Source organism: Artemia sp. Qi Xiang Cuo, chromosome 17 (genome assembly GCF_049724085.1).
Source record: "Artemia sp. Qi Xiang Cuo chromosome 17, ASM4972408v1, whole genome shotgun sequence".
NCBI classification, from domain to species: Eukaryota; Metazoa; Arthropoda; class Branchiopoda; order Anostraca; family Artemiidae; genus Artemia; species Artemia sp. Qi Xiang Cuo.
The window spans coordinates 6,651,996-6,679,288 of NC_142810.1; the positions used below are offsets into that span (position 1 = coordinate 6,651,996).

The 27,293-nt window shown below is 33.9% G+C and overlaps 1 protein-coding gene across 1 annotated transcript; it reads right to left on the reverse strand.

Annotated features, from left to right (window-relative positions):
- Positions 1-26,313, reverse strand: LOC148941849 (NADH dehydrogenase [ubiquinone] 1 beta subcomplex subunit 2, mitochondrial-like). Its single transcript, XM_089103444.1, has 3 exons — positions 26,180-26,313; positions 9,644-9,767; positions 1-116 (listed from the first exon to the last, which is right to left on the reverse strand). The coding sequence occupies exons 1-3, from the start codon at positions 26,269-26,271 to the stop codon at positions 48-50; spliced, it is 285 nt and encodes a 94-aa protein (XP_088959570.1). The 5' UTR covers positions 26,272-26,313; the 3' UTR covers positions 1-47.
- Positions 26,314-27,293: the final 980 nt, after the last annotated feature.

Consider the following 27,293-nt stretch of genomic DNA (forward strand, 5'->3'; position numbering starts at 1 on the left):
TAACTTGGAGTTACAAAATTTAATATTTACCGACACTACAATACAAATTATTCAATATTTGATACGCCCAGCTCTTCGTCTGTCCATTTTACAGGATCTGGTATATCAAATTCACCCTAAAAATAAATAGGAGAATTGAATACAGGAAAAACTAAATTTAGGTACAAACAAAATAGCAATATAAACGATTACCAAGCAGACAATATTTGAAGACTTTTCTAGCCCCCCCCCCCCCCGACCAAGGATCTAAAGAATAAGCCTTAGTACAACAATTCTTGAAAATACGAATTATACTGAAAGATAGATTACTTTTAGCGTTGATAATGATAGTAATACATTTTATTGCAAGTCGAATAAAGCCATGCAAAAACAGTATTCTATAGCAGATATCACAATTTTAAAACTCAAAAAATAATCTCTCCCCTTCCCTAAAAAAAACATCACAGGAAAAAAAAGAACAAAAATGAATTATTCTCCTTTTCAAAGTCGTCTGCAGGACCCCCGGGAACTCCAGGGTCTTACCCTCAAAAAAATACTGCCAAAATTAGAAAGCTGCTGACACCCTTTTTAAATATGTACCATATCCTCCACTCCTAAATTACACCTGGGACAAGAATAATCAGCCTCCGAGGCCAGCCTTTTTCTATCAAGCACCTCATTTCTATTCTTCAATGGTAGACAATTCATTCGAGCGCGAAATCGGGTTCCTAATATCTCAGACGGTAAACCTGATTTAAAATAATTTTCAAATCCAAAAAACCCTTAACCTGGGCATAAAACTTCAAAGTCTCCGACCTTTTTAATTGCCGAATTTGGAAAACATCTGAGAAAACTCACGCCATTTACCCGTGCCCCAGCCATTTAAACATTTGCCTCTCAATTACTTGGACTATCTGTCTTGGCCTTCCTCTGTCTACAATTAGCCATATCTTGATGCAACCTACTGCAAAATACTTGATAACTTCAATTCAGCCTATGCATAAATATACTTGGCTTTACGAATTAAGGAATTCAATAAGTTTCTATATTTTTTGTACTTTTCAAGATGATGATGAGAGTTAGAGGACTTGAATGCCCCTCACAAGTAAGTCTTCCTTTTTGTACTCTTAAGAAGATCTGAAGTCACCCAAGGGGCACGAGGAACTGAACGCTTGGCAGCTGAGGTTAAACAGCAACTATCAACAGACCGACTTGAATCGGTGAGAAACTCCCAGGAGGTATCAGACAATCTAAATTTAAACTGTTCAAGTTGATGCTGCTGGTAATGGACTGGTAAATTACAAGGAGTGGAAGGAACTGATGGTAGACCAGAGATTCAATAATTTGTAATACATGGAAAGTGGTCAGATATGATAACAAAGCTCGAATTAGGCATTAAATTTTATGAAGTTTTCCTAGGCCATGGTCTTCCATTCTACTCCTAGGCCAAGACACAAGCGATTCATCCTTCTCTGGCGGTCCCAGTTCTCATTCAAAATCTGATCTGTTTTAGTCAAAGAGCCAAAATATACAGATTCAATTGGATCTTGTCAAAATATCCACTTAGAGCTAGTTAACACATACGTGTCCAAGGCATATATTGAGATCCTTCAAGGCGCACATGTCATATTGAGATCCTTCAAGGCGCATATGTCATATTGAGATCCTTCAAGGCGCATATGTCATATTGAGAACCTTCAAGGAGCATATGTCATATTGAGATCCTTTAAGGCGCATATGTCGTATTGAGATCCTTCATGGCGCATATTTCATATTGAGATCCTTCAAGGTGCATATGTCATATTGAGATCCTTCAAGGCACATATGTCACATTGAGATCCTTCAAGGCACATATGTCACATTGAGATCCTTCAAGGCGCATATGTCATATTGAGATCCGCTTCCAGAGTTGATTCTTGTAGAATAAGATTTGTTGCCTTTTCTTGCTCTTGTGAACCGGGCAATACGAGGGAGAGAGCCCTCTTTATGTTAATATTTGTTTCTTTATCAAGGCTGAAGCTCTGGCAGACATGGGGACGGAGAAGTCACCCACTAGCTTTTTTTTGTCCTGTTAACGAATCTTTTGAAAAAAGGGTAATTAAATTTAGCCAGCAGCCCCCCCCCCCTCTCCCATTGAGTCCTGGCAGTTTTTCAGAATTGTCTTCTTTGGTTTTGTCATGGTATACCAGTTCAGCATTAGACCTTTTACTTTATTTTATTTACAGTTGCTAGATAAAACCTTCCCAGGGTATACTTGTGTTGTGGAACAACACTACTGCTTTCTCAGTTTCTGCTTTTGCCTCTATACAAAAAGATATACAGTGTTAAAAACATAAATAATGTAAACCACAACCCACAACAACTTAAAAAAAGAAAGAATCTAAAACCAAAAAAAAAGAATGAAAAGAAAAAATCAAACTAATATACAGTAGCTACTCTATCAGAAAACAGCAGAAGCAGGGTTGTCACCACGGTCAATTCCCAAAGTGATACAATTGCCAGAATTTGCGTGCTACATTGCGATTTTCGGTGCTAGTCAAAAAAAGTTTGGGCGCGTGTCACGGCTGCCCCGTGATACACGCATGGTCCAATTAAGTGTTCTTAGATTAGTTTTTAGGTCAATTTTTTAATCTTCTTGAATGTAATGGAATAAAAAAGTAACCTGAGCTGATCAGAGCGCTGAATGTACGCGCCCACGCATACCCCGTATTTAAATGTATTTAGATTATTCTCATGCATAAAAAATGTACTGACATATATTTTCATGTGAGACAAATCACACATCATGTAATTGCATTTTATATGTCTATATTTTCAATTTGCTCATATAAGAGATAAAGTGCTACATTCAATGTAGCATGTGCTACAGTGCAACACATGATGAAATAGTGCTAAAATAGCACTTTCATGCTGCAGGTGGCAACCCTGAACAGAAGTAGAATATAAACTACAATGAGATGCTTCTATAAAATACAGTAGCAAATGACGGTAAGATAATAAATAATAATTTTTTTCAAGATTCTAAAATCTTCGCTTTTTCTTCAATTCGTATTTGTTATTTTAATATTGTAAATCTTTACTTGGTTTCGAATTTGTTTTAGTAGCACTGAATTTTTTTTTTTTTTTTTTATTTAAAATTAAAGAGTGTTGGAATTAGCTAAGATTAAAATAAATAATTTTTATCGTAAGTATGAAAAATATTATCTTTATGCACAACCTTTTTACTTTTTCCAAAATTTAAATAATGTTTTATATTTTGTTTTTTTTTTATTTTTACGCATTTTATTCAGTTATGTTATTAAGCTCTGTAAATCAATGCTTTGTTTCATTTGTCGAAGTATATTCTTTTTGCCATTTCATTTCTGTATTTTATGCATCCTACTCCTCGATTTTGAGGGAAATAATTGAAAAAGTACTTAGTATTCTGTTGAGAAGTAAAATAAAAATGACATTTTAAATAAAATCATATTTTTAAAAATAATTTATAATATTTTTAAAATACCTTTCTTAAAATTACATTATAAACTGAATCAATTGTAAAAAGTTGTAACTTGGTCTAGCAAAATCGCCAAGGGATTGAATTAAATATATCCACTTAACATGTTTGATTGTTCTTATTTTTCTTTCTACTGGAAATAGACCTTTTATTTTTATGATTTTCTTCTTTGGTTTTCTCATGGTAGACTGTTTCAGCATTATATCATACAGAAAGACGGAGCATAGACAAGAGAGAAATAGAAAAAAAGAAAGAAAAATCACAAAAAGCTTTTCTTTTCCAAATAATCGGAAGTTTTTAATTGCAGTTATTTACCTTACTCCGTCATCCAGCCAGATAGAATTTAAAAATCATTTTGAAAGTATGTTGGATAAATTAGCTAGTCTTAATACTCCTTATTTAGTTATGGGTGATTTTAATATTGATTTAATGAAACTCCTATCTGCAGATCAGAATAGAATAGATAGAAATACTTTGCAGTTTTTGGAGGGCCCACTATCTTATGGACTAAACCCCATATGTTTTGTGCCCTCTAGAATAGCTGATACATCATTTTCACTTATTGATAATATTTTTTCACCTTATAGTGCTGTTAATACATTTATTATTCCTGATGATTCATCTGACCACTGTATAATTATGTCTGATTTTCTTATAAATTTTCCGCATAATAAAAAAAATCAAACCAAGCGTAGAGATTTTTCACATAAAAATGTGTTAAGGTTAAAAGAAGGGCTTGGTGATGTTGATTGGAGTCCTGTAATTGATGAGAAGGATCCGAACCAATCATTAGATAAATTTTATTATATTATGAATGAAAAGCTTGATCTTTTTTGCCCATATAAGAGCCCGAGAAGAAAGAAACTTACCCCAAAAAAACCTTGGATAAATGAATCACTTTTGAGATCTATTAATGAGAAAAATCGTTTATATAAAATTAGAATAAAATATCCCACGGAAATAAATATCACGCGTTTTAAAAATTATAAGAATATGCTGGTAAGGATCCTTAGAGTAAGTGAAAGACTTTATTATGAAAAATCTTTTCGAAATTCAGATTCCCCTAGAAAAACTTGGAGTTTGATTAATGATAAAATTGGAAGAAATAAAAAGTTGTTATACCCTGAAGTTTTATTTGATATTAATGGTAAAGAATTTAGAGGACCACAAGCTGTTGCTAAGAAGTTTAGTGAATATTTTGCTAGTATTGGATCATCTGTTGTTTCAGGAGAAGTTGACCTTTCTTCCCCAAGGTCGCATAAAAAATATCTACCGCCCACTGAAGATACGAGCATATTTATGGCCCCGGTTACTTTTGCAGAATTTCAAAAGGTCATTAAGAATTTAAAAAATGGTAATTCATTGGGATATGATGAACTTTCAACTAATTTACTAAAAAATATTGCAGGCGTAATTTTTGAACCATTGCTTTATATTTTAAATTTATGTATTTTCTCAGGTACATTTCCTAAAAGATGGAAAATTGCACGTGTAATACCATTGCATAAAAAAGGAGATAAATCTGATACAAATAATTATCGTCCTATTGCAATTTTATCACCATTGTCTAAAGTATTGGAAAAAATTTTAAAAGGAAGGATTACTAATTATCTAGATAAAATAAATTTTTTTACCAAATATCAGTTTGGATTTAGGGCAGGCCATCCGACGGAACAAGCAGTTGCAGCTCTTGTATTAGAAATAAATGACTGCTTAGATAGTAATTATCATGTATCTACTGTTTTTTATGATGTTAAAAAAGCATTTGACACTTTAAACCATGAAATTCTTTTTGATAAAATGTAAAATTCCGGTATAAGAGGGAAAGGACTTGAAATAATAAGATCATACCTTTATGGACGTAAAATCGTGGTAGATGTTGATGGACATTTGTCTAGTTTAAATGATCTTGAAGATATTGGTGTCCCACAAGGATCGGTATTAGGTCCGCTTTTATTTTTGATGTATATTAATGATCTTCCACGATGTTTGCAGGGAAATAATGGTCTTGCAATTTTATTTGCAGATGACACAGCTGTTTCTGTTAAAGCGAAGGATTCATCTACATTAATTCAAAATTTGTTTAACACTGTTAGTTCAGTTAATCGATGGTTTGTTTCTAATTATTTAGTACCGAATTTTAAGAAGACTGAATTTATGGTTTTTGTTCATTCAAAACATGCTACTAAAAAAATTTTCATGTAAGGAGCTTCAAGTTGGTGAGCATAAAATACGTAGAGTTCAATCATATCGTTATTTAGGAGTTTTTATTGATCCCCTTTTGTCATTTCAAACTCATATTGATCATTTAAGGGTGAAACTTTCGCAAAATATTGGGTCTATGTATCGTTTGCAACATGTTTTTCCATTTTCAATTTTAAAAATAATTTATCATTCTTTGATTGCTCCTTATTTAAATTATTGCACAATTATTTATTTAAATACTTTTTGGACGCATATAAAACCCCTACAGATCCTTCAAAACAAAGCAGTGAGAATACTTGGAAATTTTTTACATCGTCCATCAAAACTTAGAGATGCATCGGAAAATGAAACATTATTTCTTTTCTTGAATTTATTAGATCTGAAACATATAAGAGAACTTAATATATCAATATGGCATTTAAAATACAAGATCCTAGTAGTTATTTTTATGAAAAATCTCTGTTGATTCTGCCCCCTCCTTCGGCTCTTAGGTGTTCTGGAACATATCGAATTCCCTTTGTTAATTATGAAAGATCTAGATTTTCAATTAGATACCAAATACCATTTATTTCAAATAAATATAGGCTGAAAGATAGAATTCAAATTGAGGCATCATTTCGGCAAATATCAGTACTAAGGAAGAAAATATTAAAATTATGTATTGACCTGTGATGGTGGAATAGAAATTTTTTATTATTATTATTATTATTTTTTTTGTTAATATTTGTTACCCATGTTGGGATAGCCTTCCGTGCCTCACTTGTCCAGCGTTTGTTTTCTTTATGTTTGTTATGTTTTTTGTTTTTTTCTTTAACCAGGTTTTTTTTCTTTCTCTCTTTTGTTATGATGAGAAAATGTTTTTTTGTTTTTTTTTTTTTTTTTTTTTAACCAATTTTACGAGCTTTGCTCTCTGTTGGGGGTATATATTTTTTGTTATGTTGAATTAATCAAATAAACAAATAAACAGTAAATCACAATAAGCACAAGAAAAACCAAATACAAAACATGAAAATACTTTAATAAGTCACTAGTCAATACCGAAGACCAAGGACGGCTCAACCCCGATAAAAGAACACTATAGACAGACAGGCAACAGGGTCAGTTAGGTTCTCCAAAAAAGACCTACCATATTCAGTGCCAGCCATCACTATAAAAATGGACACTCCAAGAAACTGTTTGCAAAGCTACCTATTGAGAAACCATTCAAACATGCTTCACAAGAAAAGTCATAAAACACTGGAACCAGCTGAAGGGCTTAACAGTCAGCATTCATCTAGTGTTTCAAATAAAAGATCTAAAGCCGAACTGGCCAGCCATGACAAAACAAAGAGAGGGAAAAATCTCAAGATGAAGAAGAAGAAAAAAATGGGGCTACGGCCAGTGGGGGTACGGCGCTCTGTAGCCCACAGAGTGAAGCGAAAGGAAAAGGGCTAAATAGTATCAACTGAAAAGCCCGTCTGTTGTGAAATAGAAGAAGAAGAAGAAGTAGAAGGAAAAGACAAACTAAAATGACGTGGATAAAACTAAGATGACGAAACTAAGATGACGTCAAAAATAATCCAATTTCACCGGAAGCGAAACCATGTTAATGCAAAACTAACTCTAAATAAAACAACTATTCGAGAAGATAATCATATTAATTACCTAGGTCTCATGCTTGACCAAAAATTTAATTTCCACCTCCACATTTCAAACACAATAAAAAAATGCTATATAAAAACAAATATACTAAAAAGACTTCTTTCCACACCCTGGGGCTGTAAGGAGAAAACCTTACTCCAGTTTTATAAATCACATATAAGACCCCATATTGACTATGGGCTCATCGTCTATGGTGCATATGCAAAGACCCAGATGCAAAAAATTGAAACAACACAAAATGATATAATACGTCTCATATTTGGTCTTAGGAAACCCACAAGCACCAAGTTTCTGCTTATGGAGAGTGGATTAACGACAATAAGGGAGAGACGTAGCTTTCTCTTGACCAAACATCTTACAAAAATTGAATCAAATAGCTCACACACCCTACATAATTGGTTAAGAAATCCAGCCATGTATAGAGGCATTGCAGATGAGTATGCCAACATTCAGAAGAAGTTCCTCGTACCAGCAAAGTCTATTGCACCCACTTTCCCCCAATCCCCTCCATGGAATTGGTCAAGTCCCATAATAGATACTGATTTCTCAAAGTGGACAAAGTGGACCCCATCGCTCTTGTCCAGAAAAAATTTGCTGAACTTAATACAATTACCTATAAAAATCACTTCCAAATATTTGTTGATGGGTCAAAAATGAATGAGAAGGTAGCAAGTGGTGCTTTCCTTCCTCACCTGAAAATTGCAATGGACGAGAGATTATATAATAATTTATCTATAATGTCAGCTGAGTTAAATGCCATAATCATGGCATTAGAACACATTAAGGAAAACCAACCTTTGATTGCAAATACAAATAATATTATTGTATATTCCAACTCTTTATCCAGCCTTGAGTTGCTGGCCTCAGCTCCTCAGTATAAGTTGGACATTGACACTTATTATTGTCTCAGTATTATAGATAATCTTGCTGCAAGTAGCATAAAAACTTATTTTCAGTATATTCCTAGCCACTCTGGCATAAGCGGTAATCATCAGGTTGATGAAATAGCAAAAAATGGTATATATATTGACCAGCCAAGTGGGAGACCAATTCCGATTAGAGATATTTACCGATGGAGGCTATCAAATATCAATTTTAGTAAGTTTAATCCTATCCTTCCCCCCTTTCCCAAAAAGTATCTTTCTAAAATTTATCATAGAATTCGTTCTGGAACAAATGGACTAAATTTTCTTGCATTCTCGTATAAGTTTTCTAATTCAAGTGGTTCAATTCCCCTGTCCCCTCTTTGCAGGCATTGTAATATGAATAATGAAACAATTGACCATTGCCTATTTGAATGTAATATGCTGACGTCTGCACAACATACCTTGCTTTGCAAACTGTTAAAATGCTTGAAACACCACAAAATCTCACTATCGGCCAATAGCCTAGCCAACTATACCTGCACACAGAGCATAGAAATCGACATCTATCAACTCATAATTGAACTCCTAGAGTCGAAAGATCTACTGAAAGATATTTGATAATCATGAGGCAATCAAGCCAGTAGCTCTGTAGCCCACAGAGTGAAGCAAAAGGAAAAGGGCTAAATAGTATCACTGAAAAGCCCGCCTGCTGTTAAATAGAAGAAGAAGTGGATATTTCGCCGGTATAAAACAAGGAGTCTTCAATGCTAAATGTAGAAGAAACCAAATAATGGGATTAAAGATAAAACTTAAATAATCTATAAAATCGAAAACTAAATCAAATCCTAAACTAAAAGCAATAACATAAGAAATAAACCAATATCAACATATACAAAAGAAAAAGGATGAAACAAAAGAAAATTAATATAAAATTAATTAATTTTGATGCTAAATGATCCTTTTGTTGGTATCCAATGATGCAATCCTCCTTGGTCTTGTATTTATTCTAGTTTCAAGTAACAAGGAGTGGAGCCTTGACAAGGAATGGAAGAAGAGGCGGTGGTGGCGGTGGAGGTTGCAAATCATCAGCTCAGGAGCATTTTCAGTATGTAGGACCTTAAAGATCTCAAACGGAATAAGGTGATGTCTGTTTCCACAGCTCCAAAGTTATTCTGCATCAGTTCCAACATTCTTAACTTGATTAGCTGGAGCGTAGCTCCAACATTTTTGTTGGTGGGGAGGGTGGGGGCAAGAGAGGTCCACATTTGGAAAGTCAAGGAGTATATAGTAATTTTTTCCTCCAGTTATTGGGGGAAGCTGACCCCTTGCCCTCCCCCCCCCCGCCCCAAAAGACGCTAATGTTGACTAGTTTACCTTTTTTCATGTACACACTTAAACACATGCACAATTTTATATATACGTAAATATATAATTTCAATAGGGGAAAGCAACTCACAAAAACATGTCCTGGATCCTTCCACAGATTGTATAAGACCCAATACCAAAATATAGCTCCTAGGGCCTCACTCAAATTTTGTGTTCTACTTGATATTGTTGGTGTACTTTCTCTGTAGACATAACTGCAAAAAAAAAGTAAAATTTTTAAAAGTATACAAAATTGTGTACTTGCTTCTTAGAAATAACTTCCCAAAAAAATTACTGAAAAGAAAATTGCTATTTACATTTCTTATCTATTTTTGTGTGATCTGTTATCTAAATATCTATATTTGAAAAAACAATTATTAAATATATACTAAAAAATTACTAAAAATATAAAAAAGGAGACACTACTCATCTGGTGAAAAACTATCAAGAATATAAATTATTTGCTTATATATTTGTACACTTGCTTATCAAATGTACTTAAGTATGTTTAAGCATGAAATGAGTGAAGCTGGCTACTAAAAAATGATTTCACATTCAACTATCAACTTTTTTTTTAATACTCTTATATAAACAAAACGATAACAAACTTAAAATTAAGAGCTTGAAAAGATCTAGACACTAAAATTAGCCTGTTCAGCATCTTCTATAAACTACAAATAGGAAAATCCCAAGTATGCTTATTTGAAACAGAACAAAATTCATTTTTCTTTAATTAGCTCTAATCAAGAACACCCCCATAAATTTTCAGGTGGCTAGACTAAAAATATTTTTTCTTCAGGGGGCAAAGGTTCTTAAAAAATATGGCTTTTTGCCAAATAAGTATCATATTAGTTTTGGAAGTTACAAAATTAAACACCTTATATGGCAGGTTCAAATCCTGGCTTCAGCATTAATTTTTGTTTACAATTATTCTTTTTCTTTTCTTTCTCGCACTGTTGGTCTTTTTTTTGGAGGAATAGGGCAATTACCTTCTGACAAGATTGAGACCATGAGAGTTAAGTTCACCTTTATTTGAAGAGAGGATTTTTTTATATTAGACATACAATTTGTCTTTGATCATATTACCTAAAATCGTGCTTGCAAGCAACAAGGTGAAACTGCACCTAGACGTCACCATGGATGATGATGTTGACACAATAAATACATTTAACACGAGATTGGCTCAAAAATGTCCACAATGATGATTATGTAGACTGGACTGACACAATATCCTATAATTTCACTACAAATTTAGAAGCTTACCAGTCTAGTTTGTACAGCTTACTAGACCAATCCGCACCTTTTTTTTAATGTGCTGACAGATTAGAAAGTAGCAGTTTTTATCAGAGAATTCCCAAGTGACACCACCCTATCTGACAATAATTTAGCTCTGCTTCTTTTTTGAACTGAATTCTACCCATAACTTGCAGCTATGGCCGCAAGTTCTTGTGTTTGGATTCAGATGGGACAGCTTGATCTCGTTTGTAAAAGTAGGTAGTTAAATTTAGCATTTTCAGTCTTTGTTGGTAAGGAACTTGGTACAACTGCTGACAAGTTTTTTGAATTCCTTTGCATTGAAGTTTTCGTTTGCTTTTCTTTTTATTGAGGCATTTTTTCAGGCTTTGTAATCGATTTTCTATCAAGACCTGAGATCAGACACTTATTGCTGCACTCCTTTTACTAATTACGCAAATCGAATTAATTATAAGCCGTTCATAAGCTGTATTAATTGAGTCCACTTGAATTAGTCCTCCCTATGTTCCTTTTCTATTTTATCTAGTCAAAATCTTTTTGTACTTTAGTGTGAAAATACTTGACTGACAATAAAAAATGCCATAAACACAGTAGATACAGCATATAATCTTTGGGACCCTTTAAAGTTGCTTTTATTCACTGTGGAGCCCTCCATTTTCAGGAGGAAAGAGTAGGAAACAAAGCAATTCGTTTGGAGATTGCTGCTTGCATGGTCGAATTGCAATGTCACCACTTCAATTTCCAAATGAATTTGTTTGCCTTTTTCAGGACGTCACTTGCTCTCTGAAGAGTTTCATAAACGTATTCAAAACTTGAACTCGTGTTTTGCCCTAGCTTCATTAAACATAAGCGATGATAGAACCATAAACAGTCGTAATATATTTAGCTTTAAAGTAACTGGAAATTTTTTTTAGATATTTTTGACAGTTCATCATCCACGCGGCAACCCGGTGACAGCAATAATGCAGCAACCTTGTTGCAGTGCAGTAGATAAAACCTCGCAAAGGGTCTCTAGAAACTGCGTAGACCCGGATTTACTTAGAACTAGTCAGTCAAGTATTTTCACACTAAAATACAAAAAGATTGTGACTAGATAAAATAGAAAAGGAACCTAGGGAGGACTAATTCAAGTGGACTCAATTAATACAGCTTATGGACGGCTTATAATTAATTCGATTTGTGTAATTGGTAAAAAGTTGGCATTTAAATGGCATTTTTATTAGTTGGTAAAAGTAGTGTAGCAATAAGTGTCTGATCTCAGTTCTTAATAGAAAATCGATTACAAAGCCTGCAAAAATGCCAGGTGTAGCCAAACGCTAGATGGCATTGAAGAGTTTTCTTGCCGACACTAGCGCCAGTTTCTACTCTTAGACCTTACCCACACTCTTTTCCCTTGTTGACTAGGAAGGCTGCAATATTCCAGTTTTAGTCTGACTAAACCTTTGTAAAGTTTGCTAATAAATTCCTTGGATCTGCTGGCTATGGTTCTCTTGATGAGTGGGAGCAATTTTTTGGCAGACCTGACAATAAATTTGGTGTTGGAAGTGAACATCAGTTTATCATCAAGAATGATGACATGGTTTGTTTGTTTTTTTATTTTGTTCTGTTATCTGTAAAACACGCAAGAAGTGAAGTTTGGTTAATGCTAATGAAAATAAAACAAAATAGAATAAAAATATAATAGTTTAGAAACAAATTTTAGCTATATATTTGCACATTAGGGGGGTGGGGGTAAAGCATAGCATTTATTATATACGTAATCAAACCTAACCTAGGTACCTTTTCCCCTAAACCCAAAAAACTAAAGTTTAAATATTGTTCAACGAAGTGAGAAACCCCTGTTTCAAAGCAATTGCCAATTAAAAATCTTGCTTGACTAGTTTCTTCGCACACTTTGTTCGTGCTTTTCTCGAGTGGCTATCTCGCGTGTTTTACAGGTAATAGAACAATAGCAGTTTTTCTGATACAGAAAGATGTTTTAATTTAAACTGTTACCTTTCTTAAGAAAATATGCAGTCTTGGCTTTGTGAGACCCAAATTTGATGATATACAAGCATATCAATGTCAACTTGAAGAGAGCATTAGAACTGGACGTTTTATTTTATTTATTTTAAACAAAAACGGAGTAAGCCATAGGCTTGTCTTGTTACAAGTTAACAGTAAACAAAACAATAAGCAACAATACACAAAAGACAATTTACAAGAATTGAACCCCTGGGTATTGATCGATACAAGAATTAACTAATAAACTCCTTAGGCTGAACACATTACAAAGAAATAAACAAATACACCAGAATGCACCAAAAGACAAATAATGCACAATTAGGCCAAGTTTACTTTTTCTGGTGCATCATTCATGTAAATGGTGAAGAGGGCTGGTGCAAGGATTGTTCCCTGGGGTGTGCTGCTAAAGACTCATATCAGTTCTGACAAACAGACATGCCCTCCTGGCAGAGGCGTCCCAAAGGGGGACAGGGGCGCGCTACCCCCCCCCCCCCCCCCCAACTTTTCTGACATTCGGTAGAATCTTCACCGAAGGCGATAATTTCAGCGGAAATTTTGCAAAATCGGCCGAAATTTAGCAAAATTCTTGATTTATGCAGATAATTCGGCATAAATCAGGTAGCGATTCGGTAAAATTTACGAAGATCGCCCCCCATCGAGCCTCAGGACACCCCTGCCTCCTGGTCCCACAATAAAAACAGATTGAATAACTCGATTCAAGAGCTCAGTCATCCAATTGATGACAACCTTGTGCAGCTCCACTGCACTACATTCGACCTAGAGGTATGCATGACTAACTTTATTGAAGGCATTGACTAGGTTGAGAAGTATTATATCAACAGGGATATCTTTCTCCAGATGGACTGTAGTAACATAATCGTAGGCATCTAGTGGGTTTGTTTTGTTTGAGTAGCCAGTTCTAAATCCATGTTGACCTTCATGAATATATCTACCGTAGGTGGTCAATAATTGAGTCAATTATTTTGCAGACAACTGATGTCAGGCCAACTGGTTAGTGGTTGCATGCCTCACCATTTTTACTCTTTTATAAAAAATGTGTAACGAATTTCCTTTTCTTAATGTGCCTAATGGGTTTCCTAATGTGCCTAATCCGTAACTAATCAGTGCCTAATCCGTTTCCCAATGTGCCTAATCAGTGCCGAATTTCCAATCATTTGGCACTGTAGAAGTTTGTAGTGAACAATGAGAAATTTGGTTGAGAGGTTTTATGATAACTGATGGTGGTTCTTTCAGTAGCCTTGGATGAATATCTTCTAGTCATTTGTCTCTTAGAGGGTTTAGATTCTTTAAACTCTTTTCAACCTCATCAATTGACATTTTTTTACACAGCATCTGGTGTGAAATTTTATATATAGGTGGGTTGGTTGTGGTCTAGGTCGGGCTGTTGTAAAGATAGAGGCAAATTGCTGGTTAAGAAGATCTGCTAATTCTTTGAATTGGTGGCTAACCCACTATTTTCTATGGTTAAATGATGGAGAATGGCACATACATCTGTTAGATGATACATACTTCCAGAATTCTTTGGTTTTTGTTTTACATTAGCAGCAAGATTATTTTCAAAATCAGTCTCCTTGTGCTGTTCCTCACCTTGTTTCTTGCCTTTTTGTGCTCTTCATAATGGGAGGGCTTTATGCTTCATTTATAATTCCTCAATGTCCTCGTTTTTTATTTCATATGTAAATTTACTTCTTCTGATAATATTGGGAGGGTTTTGGAAGCTTTACCCACTTCAACCTTGGGTGGGTAGCTTTGATTGCCATAACAGTAGATTTCAAATTATCCTGTAATGAATGAACATTATTGTCACGATTTCCGAGGATCTCAATATTCGTTTGAAAGTAGTTAAAAAAAAGCGTTTCTGGGGATTATAAACATTGATAGAGATTTCGATGTATCGAACATTGTGATCGCAGTCGAAAGTGTTGCTGGTGCAAGGCGTTTTGGACAGTCATCGGTTGTGTAGCTAAGCTTTCGTTCAAAAGGAGTTGGAAGCGGCACTTAAGTATGGTATTAAGATTGAGTATTGGCTTTATCGAGTTTCCAAGCCCTTAGGCTTGGAAACTCGACCAAAACAATGCTTCAACTGCAGAGGTTTTGACCATATAGCTCGTAACTGCACTAATCAATTGAAATGCAGTAAATGTGCCGGTGAACATAGTAAGAGCCGTGAGAATCCTTGTCCTGAGCAAAGTATCAAGTGCTCAAACTGCGGTGGAAGCCATAAAAGCTCCAGCTTTCAGTGCAAAGAGTTGAAAAAACGAGCATTGGTGGGTCATAGTGATGCGCCAATACAGGCGAGGTGTTAATAACTGAAGTTTCTATGTAGGCTAATGTTTTTTGCCTGAATGTTAATGGAGCAAGAGAAAAGTTAAATATTCTAGAGTTAGTTCGTGGTGTATTTGACATAGTTTGTATTCTTGAGCATCTTAATTTTGATAATTCGAGAAGGTTGGAACTTTCGACTAATCATGAGTTTTTTATTCGCCTGGCTAGATCTACCGAAGGTCGGCCCTCTGGCGGAATTTTGGTAGCAGTTCATAAAAAGTATCAATGTAAGCTTCTTGATATTAGTGATTTTTTTTTTTTTTTTGCACTTGATTTTAGTAACATGGTGCTTATATGCCGACAGATTACCGTGATAAGAATTCGTCCAAGAAATATGCATGACTTGTGCATCGCTGTTGAAACTTAATCAATATGGTCTTTGGATAAAAAGCTGACAATTTGTGGCGATTTTAGTACTGATCTTTCAAAAGCTATGTCCCCTTTTTAGCAGATGTTTATGTTTCTTTCTTTTGTTTGTTTCTTTATGTTTGTTATGCGTAAGAAATGCTAATTTTACGCTCAATGTGGGAAATCAGCAAACGACGTGTGTGGCCTATAGATGTGCCAATTGGAAGGCCCAGGTATGTAATATGGTCTGCGGGTTTAACAAGAGAATCGTCCAGATTTAGAAGAGAAGTAGAGGGATTTCGCCAATTGATAAGGACAACTTCGGATTTCTCAGGATTAAAAGACAGACCGATTTTTGAATATTCATCTTTGAGGATTTTGAAATTCTGCTCAATGCTCAATTTATTATGTTTAGTAACATGGTGCTTATATGCCGACAGATTACCGTGATAAGAATTCGTCCAAGAAATATGCATGACTTGTGCATCGCTGTTGAAACTTAATCAATATGGTCTTTGGATAAAAAGCTGACAATTTGTGGCGATTTTAGTACTGATCTTTCAAAAGCTATGTCCCCTTTTTAGCAGATGTTTATTAGTTCTTTGCCACCATATATGTCTGTTGTTCCGAATGATAAAGATTTTACTTATATTCATAATTTTGGGTCCACTTCTAATTTAGATTTTGTGGTCACTAACTCTTTTCAAGTAGCAAGTTGATCAGTACATGTTTTGGATGATTTTTGCTTGGTGATCATTCTCACCTTGAATCTTCTTTACCGATTTCAGCCACGAGAAGTAAACTTTCAATAAATATTTTTTTTGTGAAAAATTGCTGGAAGAATGTAAATATTGAGCTATACTATTGTTTTCTGCACCTTTCAAAGATTAATTTCTCGTTTCATTTGCTATCTTCTACGTCTAAAGGTAGTTCTATTGGTCTAGATTACTATCTTGCTGAGATAGTACATTGCTCAAAAATTACCGAGTCTTTTGCAGTACCTTGAGTTTCTGTTAGAAAAAACACTCAGAAAATAGGTTGGTTGGATTTTCCTCTGCTTAAAGAGGCCAAACTCCAACATCTTTTCTGGTAACCTATATGGTTGGAGTGCGATAGGCTTAGTTTTGGAGTAGTATTTGAAATTATGAAATTTACGAGACGTGCATTCCATAAGGTTGTTCGAAAATAGAAAAAACAACAAGTATATGATATATCTTATTCTGTCCAAAATAATCATCAACTTCTATAGAAACAAGTATCTAAACTTACTCGTTGGTACTCCCTAGAATCTGAACAGATTAGTATTTCTGAGTGGCATGCTCATTTTTTGTCAATTTTTCAGCAGACCCGCCACTTCTAGTCTTTTTTCGAGATATTCCTTGTAGGTACCTATCAAATATTGACCATAGTAAGAACTTTTTTAATATTCCACCTTCATCTATAGCTACACAAATTCAATTGATGGGAACAAGAAAAGCCCCTGGTCTGGATGGACTAAATACCAAGCATCTGAAGTACAGCACGCCATACCTCATGACCATCTTTCCTTGTTGCTCCAGGCAATTGTGTCTCAGCAATATGTGCCCAACGCCCTTTATGAAGGTGTTATAACTTCATTAGAAAAAAGAATATAGACCCTTCAGTTTGTGGTTTGTATAGGCCAATTACTGTTTGTTTGATAATTAGCAAACTTCTTGAAAAAGTCCTCTTCCCGTTTTTTAATGTACGTCGCGATTTTGGCGACAATCCGTTTGGGTTCAACTGTGGCATTGGAGTTAAAAATGCACATGCTGTTTTCCTGGATATTATTGATTGACACTGTTTGGCTAAGAAAAGTTTGTATGGGTGCGCCTTAGATATCTCTAAGGCCTTTGACTCTGTCCTTCATTAACATGCTATCCTTCGTAATGGCGTCCACCCTTTCATTTGTTTTTGCTTATGGTGTTGGTATCAAAATTATCATGTTGAGGTGGGTTCTGGCATTCATCTTACCGATCGTATTCCAATAAAGAGAGGGGTCAAACAAGGTTTGGTCATTAGTCCAGCTTTATTTAATAACACTATCCACACAGCTACTAGAAACAGTCCCTCTTTTCTCATTGATCTGTTCATTGATATAAGCCATCTATATTATGCTGTTGATATTGTTTTGATAGCTAAGAGTCTTGATTCACTTCAATCTGCCGTTAATGTTGTCCAATCTAGTGTTTTAGATACAGTCTTTCCTTAGAGGCTTCTAAAACAGAATTTATTGTATTTCATTGAAATTCTGGAGTAAGTGACTCTCTTCTAGTTGGATCATCCTCAATTGCATGCTTAGATATGTTAAATTATCTGGGACTACCCTTTCCTGTGTCTATGAAGAATACCCGAGCTCTCATTATTCAAGCTATTGATTAAAAAAACTTTTTCCACAAAATAAGTTTTTCAAAGAAAGGTAAAGAACTCTATTAAACAGAAAATGAGCAAAAATAAAATCAAAAAATCTAAAAAGCGTGAAACTAACCTACCACAAATCAGCATCGATAAATAAATGAAACCCAAAACGAACAGAAATTACAATAAATAACCAAGTCAAACTCAAAACGTGCAGAAATTAACATAAGTTGGGCTAAAAACCCTTATGCGTTCCAAGGCCAGAACATAATTTGCACTTTACTGAAAAAAATATAAATACTTTTACTTTTATAACTTAAATAAATTATATAATTTTAATTACTAAATATCAGCATATGTTTATTAAACTGACAATGCCCGTTCATTTGTAATTTTTTCAGTAAAGTGCAAATTATGTTCTAGCCTTGGCAAGACAAAAGGGATTTGAGCCCAACTTATATTAATTTCTGCTCATTTTGAGTTTGACTCGGTTATTTATTGTAATTTCTAATCATTTTGGGTTTGATTTATTTATCAATACTGAATTGTGGTAGATTCACGCTTTTTAGATTGTTTGATTTTATTTTTGCTCATTTTTTTTTAATGGAGTTCTTTACTTTTCTTTGAAAAACTTATTTTGTGGAAAAAGTTTTTTTAATTATTTTCTGTTCGTTTTTTATGGGCATATTCTTTTCAGGGGAAAAGAATAATACTTTAAATCTTTTAGTTCTTTAAGACTTTATAGTTTGGCCTGCTATTTGTATGCTGGAGAAAAATTTTTCAGCAATTTTCAACAACATACACCCTTTTAAAAATCTGGACACAAATAGTAGTGTTTAATTTCGTTTCATACCTCCTCTAGTTGACCTGAAATAGAAAACTTGATACCATTCGCAAAAAAAAAATGTTTACTTTCTTTGATAGCTTGGATACACTTACATTATTTTGACTTGGTTAAATTTTAAGAGCAGAAGTAGCCCCGAAAGTTTGAACATAATACCCTCAGTAATTCTTGGGATACTGCTGAGATGCCTTATTGGGAATTAGCATTAACACAGTGCATTTTGATTTAATCTTAAGGCAACCCCCTCCTGTGGGAGGGGGATTAGTTGCACTCCAATCACTTCCGACTATTAAAAGGGCATCAGCCCTTTTTATTTTCAATCGAATGAGCCCTTTTCGAAGTTCGAACGACAACTCATTTGATACGAATTGCCCTGGTATAAACAAGAATAAATAAAAAAAAAAATCACACATTATACCCACATCGATCTTTACTATTAAAATTTCAAGCCTTCCAATCACTTTCAACTATTAAAAAGGGCACTAGGCTTTTCAATTTCCAATCGAATGAGCACTTTTTGAGTTTCTATGATAACGCTTTCTATAAACACCTTATATACCCCCAAAGCATAAATTACAACCCTTACCCTGAGGGCTGTGAGGGTGGTTGTCATCCTCTAAGACATATTTTCCAGAACTTTTAACTACGTTAAACAAAATGGCTATCTTAAAATTTTGATCGGATGTGTTTGGGAAAATGGTGGGCATGAGAGGGGCGGTATTCACTCACCACTCACTTTCAACTACTAAAAAAGGCAGTACCCCTTTCAATTTCCGATCAAATGAGCCCTTTTGAAGTTTCTAGAATAATACTTTCAATAAAAACCTTATATACACCCAGGGAATAACTTATAAACCTTGCCCTGAAGACTGTGGGGGGAGTGTCCTGCTCAAAGGTATAATTTCCTGAACTTTAAACAGCGTGGAACAAAATGGCTATGGTATCTCAAAATTTTGATTGGATGTGTTTGGGGAAATGGTGGGCGTGGAAGGGTTGTTAGTTGCCTTCCAATTACTTTCGACTAAGAAAAAGGGCACTAGCCATTTGAATTTCTAATCAAATGAGCCCTTTTTGAAGTTCCAACAACAACACGTTCAATAAAAACCTTATATGCCCCCAGGACATAACTTACAACCCTTGCCCGGAGGATTGTGAGGGGGTTGTCATCCTCAAAGACCTAATTTCCAGAATTTTCAACCACCTTTCACATCTATGCTGTCTATTAATGGTGATTAAATGTGTTTGGGGAAATGTCGGATATGAGAGGGGGTTCATATCCTTACAGTTCCTGTTAGATTTGAAAAAGGGCACTATACCTAACAACTTCCGTACATCTAAGTCCCTTATTCAAGTTTCTACGACAACGCCTTCTATAAAAACCTTATATGCCCCCAAGGCTTAAATTACAACCCTTGCCCTGAAGGCTGTGGGGGAGTGTCCTCCTCAAAAACATATTTCATATCTGGTAATACACTCCGCTTAACAAAATGGCTATCTCAAATATTTTGATTGGATGTATTTCCGGAAATGGTTGGAATGAAAGGGATGTTGTTTGCCTTTTAGTCACTTTCAACTATTAAAAATAGCACAAGCCACTCCAATTTCCAATTCAATGAGTCCTTTTCAAAGTTTCTTCCTTTTCAACTTTTCAAAGTTTCTTCCTTTTCCACTTCTTCGATAAGAAGTGCCCTACTGTAAAGGAAAAAATGATACATTGTGCCAACATTGTTCTTATATGCCCTCAGGGCATAACTTAAGGGCATAAGTTCAGGGCACTGCAAAAAAACTTTAAAGCCCATTAAGTTTTAGGGGATCTTCATTAATGTTCTCAAGGAGTTTGGCTTCAGCTTCCAAAAAACAAGGAAGGATAAAGGTATTATCTGTAAATGGTGCAGTCATATCAGAATATGATGGAAAGTGAAAAGTTGGTATGAATCAAATAATAGAGACAGTAACCAGGTGCTATGTGCAAGCTGGACTCCAATGTGCTGAAGCTGACCAATGCCTTGTTAATCCTTTCTTTGATCTAGAAAAAGTACTTTGCACACCACACAGAGAGGAAATGTTGATTGAGTTTTCTTGAAAATATGCTTGCTACAATTTTACAGTATTCAAGAATGTGAATATTAAGGGATGTTGTTTTTTTTTGGGAGCAGAAGAACAGAAACCAATGGGTAAATGAAATTACAACTTGTCTTTCATCATGGATTAGAGAAGTTGATAGTAGAAGCACTGTCCTTTGACTACTGTGGTGGTCAAAATAGAAACTGTCAAATGCTTGCATTGCTTTTTTCAATTCTTCAGCAGTCTAAAAGTATATAGGCTTTCTTTTGGGACATTTGCTGCTGACCATACACAGCAGCCATTATTTGGTTGAAAACAATATAGAAGTAATAACAGTGTATGCACCAAGTCAATGCATGACTCTAATCCAAATTGGAAGAAAAAATTCAGAACTGCTTTGAACTTTGCTGTAAAAAGCAAGTGCTGAAGGCAGCTTATACTGTAGAAATTCCTGTTTCAGAAATGAAGAAGAGACCTTGTGGCCCTCTGCAAGAAGAAGGTGACCCCACATCTATTCCATCAAAAATAGGAAAGTTTGAACTTGACTGATTGAACTAGAGAACTAAACCTCAAAATCTCTGTTCAAATGCGTCCTTGGCTATTCAAATTTGGCTTATACCCAAAACCATAAAAATGAACATACAGTTAACAACTACTATTTTAGACCTTTGCTCAAATACATAAAATCTATTCAAATTAATATTTGAATATGCAGTAGTTATTTTTTAAATGCCAAATGTTTTCTTGTCAACTGTATAGCTGACTGACCGTATTTCAAACAATAGGCTATACGAAAAATGTGGTTCAATACTGGTCTCTAGGGCTATAATGAAAGAAAGGTTGAGGTGGCTAGGGCACATTATGCGGATGGAGGATGACAGATTGCCGAAGATTGTTCTTTTCAGTCAACCGTCTAGGGCTAAATGGAAAGCAGGTGGTCCTCGTTTGGGGTGGGAGGACGTCATAAAGAAAAATTTAAAGGAAATGGTATCTTCATGGGCGGGCGTGAAGAGGGAGGCTTTGAAAAGATTGGGATGGACGAGGAGCGTGCGTAGCTGTGTTGGCCTCAGACGGATTGGTGCTGCGGTGAGTTGTTAGTAGTAGTTAGTAGTATAGCCTATAAGAGTGTGTTTTCTGTGAAATAAACTTTTCTGAAACATAATGATAAAAAAGTGAAAATAATAGAAAACATGCTAAATGAAAAATAACATAATGCCTTCCTTCAACAACAACTAAGAAAACTATAAAAGTAAATGCTGAAATTTTCTAAGACATGAAAATTATTATTTAATTATAATCATCATTTTTTTTTGTCTTCTTGTATTGACTTTCTGTCATTTTTGCTGAAAAAAAAATATCTATAATTTGATATTTGATTTTGATTATGCAGAAAATGCACCATTTTAGGCATAAGTATATTACCAGTAATGGGCTTAAGAAGACATGTTACAAAAACAATTGTTACTTCATAATATGCATAATAATCCTAGTTAACATATTTTCCAGGACAGAGAACCTTTATCCTCACTATTTCCCTTGTTTTTTTTAGTTTTTTAATCACATTTCTAAATATTTCTGTCAATTCTTCAAGTCTTGAAAACTGTTTTAAAACAAATACTCAAGAGTCATCTAGCTAATCTACCCTTACCTAAATTTATCAATATTAGCTTATTCATATCTTTTCAGCAGATGGCAGTGATGGTGTTTAACTTTCATATATAGAATATATATGAAACTACATAAATGATAAATGAAACTAGACAAAAACAAATAAATGCAGTGAAATCTGTTTATTTTTCATAATTTTGTTAAAAGAAATTGTACAACAGTGAAAGTGAGGAAAAAGGTTCTCTCCCTTAAAAATATGTTAACTAGGATTATTATGCATATTATGAAGTGAAAATTGTTTTCTTAACATGTCTCTTTATGACCCAGACTGGTAATACACATTTAATCCATTTTACACAGACTTCACAATAATGAGGACAATTTTTTTTAAATGAGGCCCCCATTGAGAACTCTCAAGATATAAATTTGATGTAGATAATTTTGGAGACCACACTGCCTTTCCATGATGATAAAATAAAAGTTCAAAATAGGGATACAATGCTTTTTAATACCCAGTGTATAGAAATTCACAAAAAATACCAGATATTTTGGTCACATATACAGTGCCCATCATCAGTAGTAAAACTAAACTAAAACCATTCAAAAAAAAATGTTTATACAGGATTTCAAATAAAACTAAATACTGTTTAATTCTCTAATTCTTGTCAAAGCAAAGGTGGAAGCTAGTCTCTTTGACCTTCTTGGATTTGGGCCAAATTCACCTGTATCCTGATTCAAAGCAACATTCTTGAATAAGGTTTTCATTATTTCTAAATATTCATGAAAATTTTGCTTTAAACCCTGATCCCTAGAAATCAAAGAGCTCATATGTTTGGCAATGAGATTCCAATCAGAGTTTGGAAATGAGCTTATTACAGCATAAAGATTCTATTTCTTTGGCTTTAAAGCAAGTCTGAAGATTTTAGTTCAGCCCTTTCAGAATATATTTTCAATTTTCCAGACCATTTTATTTTGTCTCTTTGATTTTTAGGGATCAGGGTTTAAAGCAAAATTTTTGTGAATATTTAGAAATAAAGAAAATATTATTTAAGAATATTGCTTTGAATCAGGATACAGGTGAATTTGGACTGAACTCTATCTATGGTAATTTATTAAAATCTGACTGAGTAAAGTTCAATTCATTCAATATAGTTGACCTCTGTCCAAATGTTATATCATTGAATGCTAATGAACCAAATCCAAAAGGTCAAAGAGGCTAGCTTCTGCCTTTGCTTTGAAAAGAATTAGAGAATTAAACAATAAGTAGTTTTATTTGAAATCATATATAAACTTTTGTTTTACATTGTTTTAGTTTAGTTTTACTACTGATGATGGTCACTGTATATGTGACCAAAATATCTGGTATTTTTTGTGAATTTCTATACACTGTCTATTAAAAAGGATTTTATCCCTATTTTGAAATTTTATTTTTAAAATGTAAATTCCATCAGAAGCAACTACCAAATCATGAAAGAACACAAAAGCAACATCAAGTGATGTCCGCATTTTCATCTTAACTAAAAGGTGTTGTAAACTGCAAATTTACCATTTTATTCACCTAGCTCAACTACTTTCTAAGATGGCAAAAAAGCCACTAAACTACAATTATACCAAAACCTTTTGTTTCCTCATGTTGGAAATGAGGTAAATTTTTTGCAGTTCATTTTATTGGCTTACAAATAAAGTAAACATACCATTCAATGCCTTTTTTTATGTTCTTTCCAAACATAATAATCATTTTTGTTGGAAATGAATTTTAGGGTAAGGGTTATATTAACAGATTAATCAGATAGATAAAAAAAACATACCACTAACATCAGAATTTCATCTTGAGTCCAAATATAACACTCATTTCTGCCACAAATTATTTTCAAAATTACTTCTAAGCTTCATTAAGTTTCTTCAATTTTCCTATTTTTTCACAGAAATGTAATGGCTGCAGTTCAATTTGAAAAATATTAAACAGTTTGAATTTTTTATTTTTTTGGGAAAAACTTACACTAGCTTCAGAATTTCATCCTGAACACATTACTAGTGATGGTAATACAATTTTTTTCTAGTTTTCAGCCTAAATATAATCAAAGTCCAAATTCTACACTGTATCTTAGTTCTGAATCAAGAACAAACTAAACAGATAAGATTTATTTTGTGCAGTTTCACCCAAAACTAGGTTAAGTTATGAAACTAGGTCACTTTAAGGCAACCTAATTTATTTAGTGGTATGTATTTGGATTAGACCCTGGCACATCAGCATGTGTGGCACAAACTGGTACTATGAGCATCTAGTTCAAACAGTTTGTGGTAACAAACTGTAAGTAAGCAGCAACCTGGCTCAATTGTAATCAATAGTTACCACAAACTGTTTGAAACTGGATGCTCATAGTGTTAGTTTGTGCCACACATGCTGTGTGTGGCATGCCAGCAGCATTGCAATACAGTACTTCAATGGTGGCAACATGATTGGATGATTTTTGCAGATTTGGGGAGCCAATTTTTTTTGGTGCCAGCAGCATTACAACACTTCAGCAGCAGCACCAACTGTATATCATTTTCAATTGTTCTGATTTGTATATTGCAGTTATTAGATGTATTGCCAGTCATGTGAAATGTCATACTAATAAATAATGATGAAGCAAGCAACAATTTTTTCATAACTTATGGTGTCTTACACATCACTAGTAATGTGCCAGGATGTGTTCAGGATAAAATTCTGAACCTAGTGGTAAGTTTTTCCCAAAAAAAATGAATAATTCAAACTGTTTAGTATTTTTCAAATCAAAATTGCTGCTCAATAAGATTTAATACTTTTCTTATTGAGTATATTTCAATTCAAATTGCAGCTTTCAGCAAAATTTAGTATTTTTCAAATTGAACAGCTGCCATTATGTTTTTCTGAAAAAAAAAACAGGAAAATTGAAGAAATTTAAACAAGCTTAGAAGTAGGCTATTTTGAAAATAATTTGACAGAAATGAGTGTTATATTTGGACTTGGGATGAAATTCTGATGCTAGTGGTATGTTTTTTTATCTATCTGATTAGTCTGTTAATATACACCTTACCCTCCCCCACCCATATATATATATATACCAATTCTGGGTATATATTTCCACATTAGGGGAGGGGATAAAATTTATTTCTGATGTAAATGAGAGGTAAGTTTTAATTTCACTCCCACACCCATCCACCCCTAATGTGCAAATATATACCCTGAATTGGTAAACATAGGGGTGGAGGTAAAATTCATTTCCAACAAAAATGATTATTATATTTAGAAATACCATAAAAAAGGCACTGATTGGTAAATTTATTTTATTCGTAAGTTAAAAATATGGAATGGAAAAAATTTACCAGAAATAGTTTGAAAACTAAAGGGTAAAGTTCTATGAAATCATATTATTGAGTTAGGAATAAAGTGAATACACCATTTGATGCCTTTTTTATGCTGATTATGAATATAATAAGCATTTCTATCAGAAATGAATTTCAGCCCCCCCCTATATAGGCTATACCTAACCCTTAATGGGCCTATATTTGGGGGGGGGGGCTGAAACTCATTACCGATAGAAATGCTTATTATATTTGTAATCAGCATAAAAAAAGGCATCGAATGGTGTATTCACTTTAGTCCTAACTCAATAATATGATTACGTAGAACTTTACCAACTAAACTATCTTAGCTGGGAAAGTTAACTTTTTCAGAACAATCTTGTAATAGGCCTAGGCTAATTCTGCAGAACATGAAACAAGTCTGTACTAGACCGATCCAATGTGAACTGATTTTACCCTGCCCTTCCTCCAAATTGAGGTTGTGATGTTGAAATGCACTGTTTTCTTATGACAGAAAATGTTTGAGGTTTGAAAATTCTTTGAAACATTTCAAGAGAAAAGCAAATTTTCGCCAATTTTCTATTCAAACGATTTCAATTATGTAGTATGCCATCTATATAGATGATAAGAAGCAAGGGCTAGAAGATAAAATTTCGGCAAACGGGGAAGATTGATTAAATGTCTTGATTGATATTTACTCTCATTAAAAAAAACTATTAGTTTTTATGTTAAATAATTTTAAGAATATCAGTTACCCCCCCCCCCTTTTATGCCTTTTGAAAATCAGAATATAATTTGCACTTTACTAAAAACAAAATACATTTTAAATGTTTTCACTTTTTTAACTTTAATAAATCAAAAATTATTAGGAATTTAAGGCATATGTATATTAAACTGTCAATCCGATTTTTTTTTTCAGTAAAGTGAAAAGTATGTTCTGGTCTTCAGAAGGCAACAAATAAACGAAACACAAAAGTTCAGAAAATTAGATAAATAAAATAAATTAGATAGATTAAATAGTAATTAAAAGCTCAAATGAAAAACTCCAATATAAATTTTAGATCATTATCTAAAATTTTCGATTACAGCTGTCATAAAGCTCATTCAATGAACTCTTTTCCTCTCTTTGTTTCTGTCTCTTATTTTCTTTTCCTCATTTTTATGAATAAATGTTTTACATATTATGTGTTTAAATGCTTAATAGTTTAATGTTAAAGTTTTATTTCAAAATCCCCCTCACAGCAAAGGCCATGGAGCCTTTGCTGTGTTTTGAGATTGTAATATTAACTTTTTTTTTGTTATTTTTTTGCTTGAAATATATCTTTAAAAAAAATGATTCTCAGGGATCTATTTTGGTTACATATTTTTTTTATTGTTAGTATATAACTCGTAGTCCCATTGTGGCGTTTGTGATCAGCTGATTTGTCAAGAACGATGAAAAGAAACAAAAGGAATAGTGGAACACCAACAATGAGTGAGAGATAGAAGTAGAAAGAGAGAGTGGGAGGGAAGAAACAAAAAAGGAAATAAGGGTGATAGGGGACTAAGGGCGGGTGGGAGGGGGAAGTTC

Excerpts from the sequence above, each read along its gene's own strand:
- LOC148941849 (XM_089103444.1), bottom strand. The coding sequence starts at position 26,271 with ATGTTTCAAAGAATTTTCAAACCTCAAACATTTTCTGTCATAAGAAAA. Across the intron at positions 9,768-26,179 it reads CAATTTGGAGGAAGGGCAGG|TTATGTCTACAGAGAAAGTA; the intron begins GTAAAATCAGTT and ends TTTTTTTTGCAG. Across the intron at positions 117-9,643 it reads AGGATCCAGGACATGTTTTT|GGTGAATTTGATATACCAGA; the intron begins GTGAGTTGCTTT and ends ATTTATTTTTAG.